This window comes from Cebidichthys violaceus, unplaced genomic scaffold (genome assembly GCF_023349555.1).
Source record: "Cebidichthys violaceus isolate CVI_PGR_0920_01 unplaced genomic scaffold, fCebVio1.0.p SCAF_671, whole genome shotgun sequence".
In the NCBI taxonomy this organism is placed as follows: domain Eukaryota; kingdom Metazoa; phylum Chordata; class Actinopteri; order Perciformes; family Stichaeidae; genus Cebidichthys; species Cebidichthys violaceus.
The window spans coordinates 10,989-15,185 of NW_027176896.1; the positions used below are offsets into that span (position 1 = coordinate 10,989).

Sequence of the window (4,197 nt, forward strand, 5' to 3'; positions counted from 1 at the left end):
AACCACCTCAATGATGGTGAAAAACAACTAATGAGCCAGTAGAACCACCTTAATAACCACTAGAACCCCCTCAATGACTGCTAGAACCACCTCAATGATGGTGAGAACCATGGGACACTAGAACCACCTCAATGACTGCTAGAACCACCTAAAGAACCGCTAGAACCTCCTAATAGAACAATAAACAAATGGGTGACAAATGACAGTAAAACTCAGGGTTCCTGATGTTTAATGTTCTCATGGACACAGACGGGTTCCTGATGTTCAGATGAACTTCACTCCTCCATCACTCACGTAGAAGGAGCTGCTCCTGTAAGCCTTGGTCCTGGAGGAGGAGGAGGAGGAGGAGGAGGAGGTGCAGTGGATGGTGAAGACTCGCCGTCTCCTCTCGCTGCCTCCTGCTGTGGCGGCCATGTTGTTTGCGGCCTCCTGCCGGGAGCAGAGCAGCCGGTGGGTCACTAGCCGTTGCCAGGGGCGACAGAGGTACGGTCGGTCGTAGGAGGAGGAGGAGGAGGAGGAGGGTCCGGTGTAGCTCCTCCTGATGGCGTGGCAGGTAGCGAAGACGGTGATTCTGTAATCCCTAAAAGAAAGAGCCACAGATTAGACTAATTCATTCAACAAAGATGTGAACCCAGCATGCAGTATTTCATCACGTTCCTCCAGAACAGCTTCGGTTCTCCATCTGTGAGGGAATCATTCACTCATTTGGTGGAAAACGTTGTACAAAACATCTGTTCAAATTCTCCCTCCCAAAAAAAACACCTTGTCTTCTATTAAAATCGCCTCAAGAACCGCCAGAACTTCCACATTGACCACTAGAACCACATAAAACATCCATACAACCTCCTCAGTGTCCACTAGAAAGACCTTAAGAACCCTGAGTGCCCCCTTAATAATAGTAAGAACCTAATAGACCACCAGTACCACCTATAGAACCACTAGAGCCTCCTCACTGACCACGATAACCACCTAAAAGACCTATAGAACCACGTAATAGACCACTACAACCACCTTAAGGACCACTAAAAGCTCCTCAATGATCAATACAACCACTTAAAGAACCACTAGAATCTCCTCAATGACCACTATAACCACCCAAAAGGACCTCTAGAACCATTAATGGGCCACTAGTACCACTGAAATGACTACTACAACCACCTAGTACCACCTAAAGGACCACTACAACACCTAATGGACTGCTAGTACCATCTGATGGATTGCTAGTACCACCTGATGGACCACTAGTGCCACCTAATAGACCACTAGTACCATCTGATGGATCACTAGTACCACATAAAAGACCACTACAACCACCTAAAGGAGCTCTAGAACCACCTAATAGACCACTAATACTACCTAAACTACCACTACAAGACCTAAAGGATTGTTAGTACCACCTAAAGGACCACTACAACCACTTAAAGGACCACTACAACCACATAATGGACCACTAGTGCCACCTGATGGACCACTACAACCACCTAATGGACTACTAGTACCATCTGATGGATCGCTAATACCACCTAAAGGGCCACTAAAATCACCTAAAGGAGCTCTAGAACCACCTTACGGAGCTCTAGAACCACCTAATAGACCACTAATATTACCTAAAGGACCACTACAACACATAAAGGACCACTACAACCACCTAAAGGAGCTCTAGTACAATCTTAAAAACCTCCTCAATGACAACTGTTTAAAAAAGGAGATGTTCTTATGACTTCTGGTGACTAGTAGTTCTCTTGAATACCTATGTTGAATACACTTATTGTAAGTCGCTTTGGATAAAAGCATCTGCTAAATAATGCCATCTAGTTAATGAATAGCTACCTTAGCAGCCGACCCAGCAGCTCTGCACACTTGCTGAGTTTCTCTTCCTGTTTGGCGATGCTGGCCCCGCCCTCGCAGCGGTCCAGCCAATAGAAAGCGGAGATGCTGTCGATGAGGAGGAGTGCGAGTCCGGGCCGCGATGACAGGGAATTCTCCAGAAAGTGGAGGGTGAGGACGAGCTGGGAGGAGGACGAGCAGTGGACAACCAGGAGTCGAGACAGGCACGAACGCAACGCTGCCTCATCTGAACCAGAGGAAGACAAGCCGGTAGAACAAGCTAGAGAGACAGACACAGACACAGACACAGAGAGAGAGAGAGAGAGAGAGAGAGAGAGAGAGAGAGAGAGAGAGAGAGAGAGAGAGAGAGAGAGAGAGAGATTTGTATAATCTCCAGTAATTCATTGTCATACTACCAATGAATGTCAGTACGACCCCCGGCGTGTGCATGTGTGTGTGTTATATACAGTATGTGTGTGTACCAGCATTCAGTCTGCTGTCCAGGATGTTGACCAGTCGTAACATGTCCAGACTGTAGTTGGTGTCTACAAACACAACGTCCACCTCCAGACCGCCGGATGCTACCGGCAACACGCAGCGACACAACAGGTGGTAGAGCAATTCTGTCTTACCTAAGAAACACACACGCACACACACACGTATATATATATATATATATATATATATATATATATATATATATATATACACACACACACACACACACACACACACACACACACACACACATATATAACACACACACGGTAAAGGTAGAAGTACTTCCTGTGAAGTGAACTCACCTGTTCCCTCTGTTCCATACAGCTCCACCAGCTCACCTGTAAAACACATGTGAGCTGATCAGTCAACACTCATCTGTAATAATGCTAATGCTGCTAATGCCAATATCTTTATGCTTTGGTTCCTCGATGTCATGTGACCCGTGCTGAGAGGAAGTGGGTGTGGTCAGTCACCATGGTTGGGTCCTCCATCTTCAGGAAACATTTGAGGTTCGATGTCCTTCAGACAACGACGGGCCTCCAGACGTGCAAAAAGCTGCAAAGACACAACTGATCAGTCTACAGTCTATAGACTGTACCATCATCTGTTAATGAATAGACCGTACCATTATGTCTGTTTATAGACCGTACCATCATCTGTTTATAGACTGTACCATCATCTGTTTAAAGACTGTACCATCATCTGTTTATAGACTGTATCCTCATCTGTTTATAGACCGTACCATCATCTGTTTATAGACCTTACCATCATCTGTTAATAGACTGTACCATCATCTGTTTATAGACTGTACCATCATCTGTTTAAACACTATACCATCATCGGTTATTAGACCGTACCATGTCTGTTTATGGACCGTACCATCATCTGTTTATAGACCGTACCATCATCTGTTTATAGACTGTACCATCATCTGTTAATAGACCGTACCAAGTCTGTTAATAGACTGTACCATCATCTGTTAATAGACTGTACCATCATATCTAACTGTTTATGGACCGTATCATCACTAGTCAGTACTCTTGTGAAATGACGTGCTGAATCCTCTAGTAGTAATCCAGGTATTAGTCGTATGTTTCCCCATGTATTTAGTCTCGTTCCCATGTTCTACTCTTTAATCCAGGTATTAGTCGTATTCAGTCTGTAAACATGGTCCCATTATAACACAGAGAGCTACTTGAAGCACGTGAACGTAAAGTTACGAGTTTACTTTCTGACCTGAGCGCCACTTTCAGTCATTTCAGCACGATCTTCATCTTCTCAACAAACAAATTCTGCCGCTTCTGTTTGAGCTCACTTCCTGTTTATGTTTTCGTACCGTAATGTACAAGAGTGATGTGCTACCGTAATGTACAAGAGTAATGTGCTACCGTAAAGTCTGGTGTGCGCAGCTAAGGGAGTGCACAAGTATATTTGGGCAACAAAACGTATTTATGTATACATATATTATATTAATATAAGTATTAATATATATTAATATATATATATATATATATATATATAAATATAATTAAATACTCCTGTTAAAAATAACCTTATTTGTTTAAAGTGTTTCAAATCAAATGTTATGTCACTTTTGTTCATATAGCAGTACTTTTAAAATAAAAGTGCGCAATACACTACTTTTGAATTCATTGTTGAATTTTGTGCATAACAATGACATTAATTGAGATTACAATTTGAATCGTTGCCCAGCACTAACATATATATATATATATATATATATATATATGAGTGAAAGGCTCATATATATATATAGGAGCATAAAGTACATTGACGACAGGTGTGATTGCTGCCAGTTGTTCAACATGCTGAGTCATCTGTTTAACGATATCATGAGTCTGTGTTTCA

General features: G+C 42.8%; 1 protein-coding gene across 2 annotated transcripts; it reads right to left on the reverse strand.

Annotated features, from left to right (window-relative positions):
• Positions 1-212: 212 nt before the first annotated feature.
• LOC137890661 (DNA repair protein XRCC2-like) lies at positions 213-3,654 on the reverse strand. Of its 2 annotated transcripts, XM_068734822.1 has the most exons (6): positions 3,565-3,654; positions 2,802-2,883; positions 2,631-2,666; positions 2,310-2,459; positions 1,831-2,107; positions 213-580 (listed from the first exon to the last, which is right to left on the reverse strand). In XM_068734822.1, exons 1-6 carry the CDS (start codon positions 3,583-3,585, stop codon positions 265-267), a joined length of 882 nt encoding a protein of 293 aa, XP_068590923.1. In that variant the 5' UTR covers positions 3,586-3,654; the 3' UTR covers positions 213-264. The 2 variants fall into 2 exon arrangements, with proteins under 2 accessions (XP_068590923.1, XP_068590924.1); XM_068734823.1 differs by lacking the exon at positions 2,310-2,459.
• Between the last annotated feature and the right edge of the window lie 543 nt (positions 3,655-4,197).

Excerpts from the sequence above, each read along its gene's own strand:
- LOC137890661 (XM_068734822.1), bottom strand. The coding sequence starts at position 3,585 with ATGACTGAAAGTGGCGCTCAG. Across the intron at positions 2,884-3,564 it reads TGACTGAAAGTGGCGCTCAG|CTTTTTGCACGTCTGGAGGC; the intron begins GTCAGAAAGTAA and ends GTGTCTTTGCAG. Across the intron at positions 2,108-2,309 it reads GGACAGCAGACTGAATGCTG|CTTGTTCTACCGGCTTGTCT; the intron begins GTACACACACAT and ends CTGTCTCTCTAG.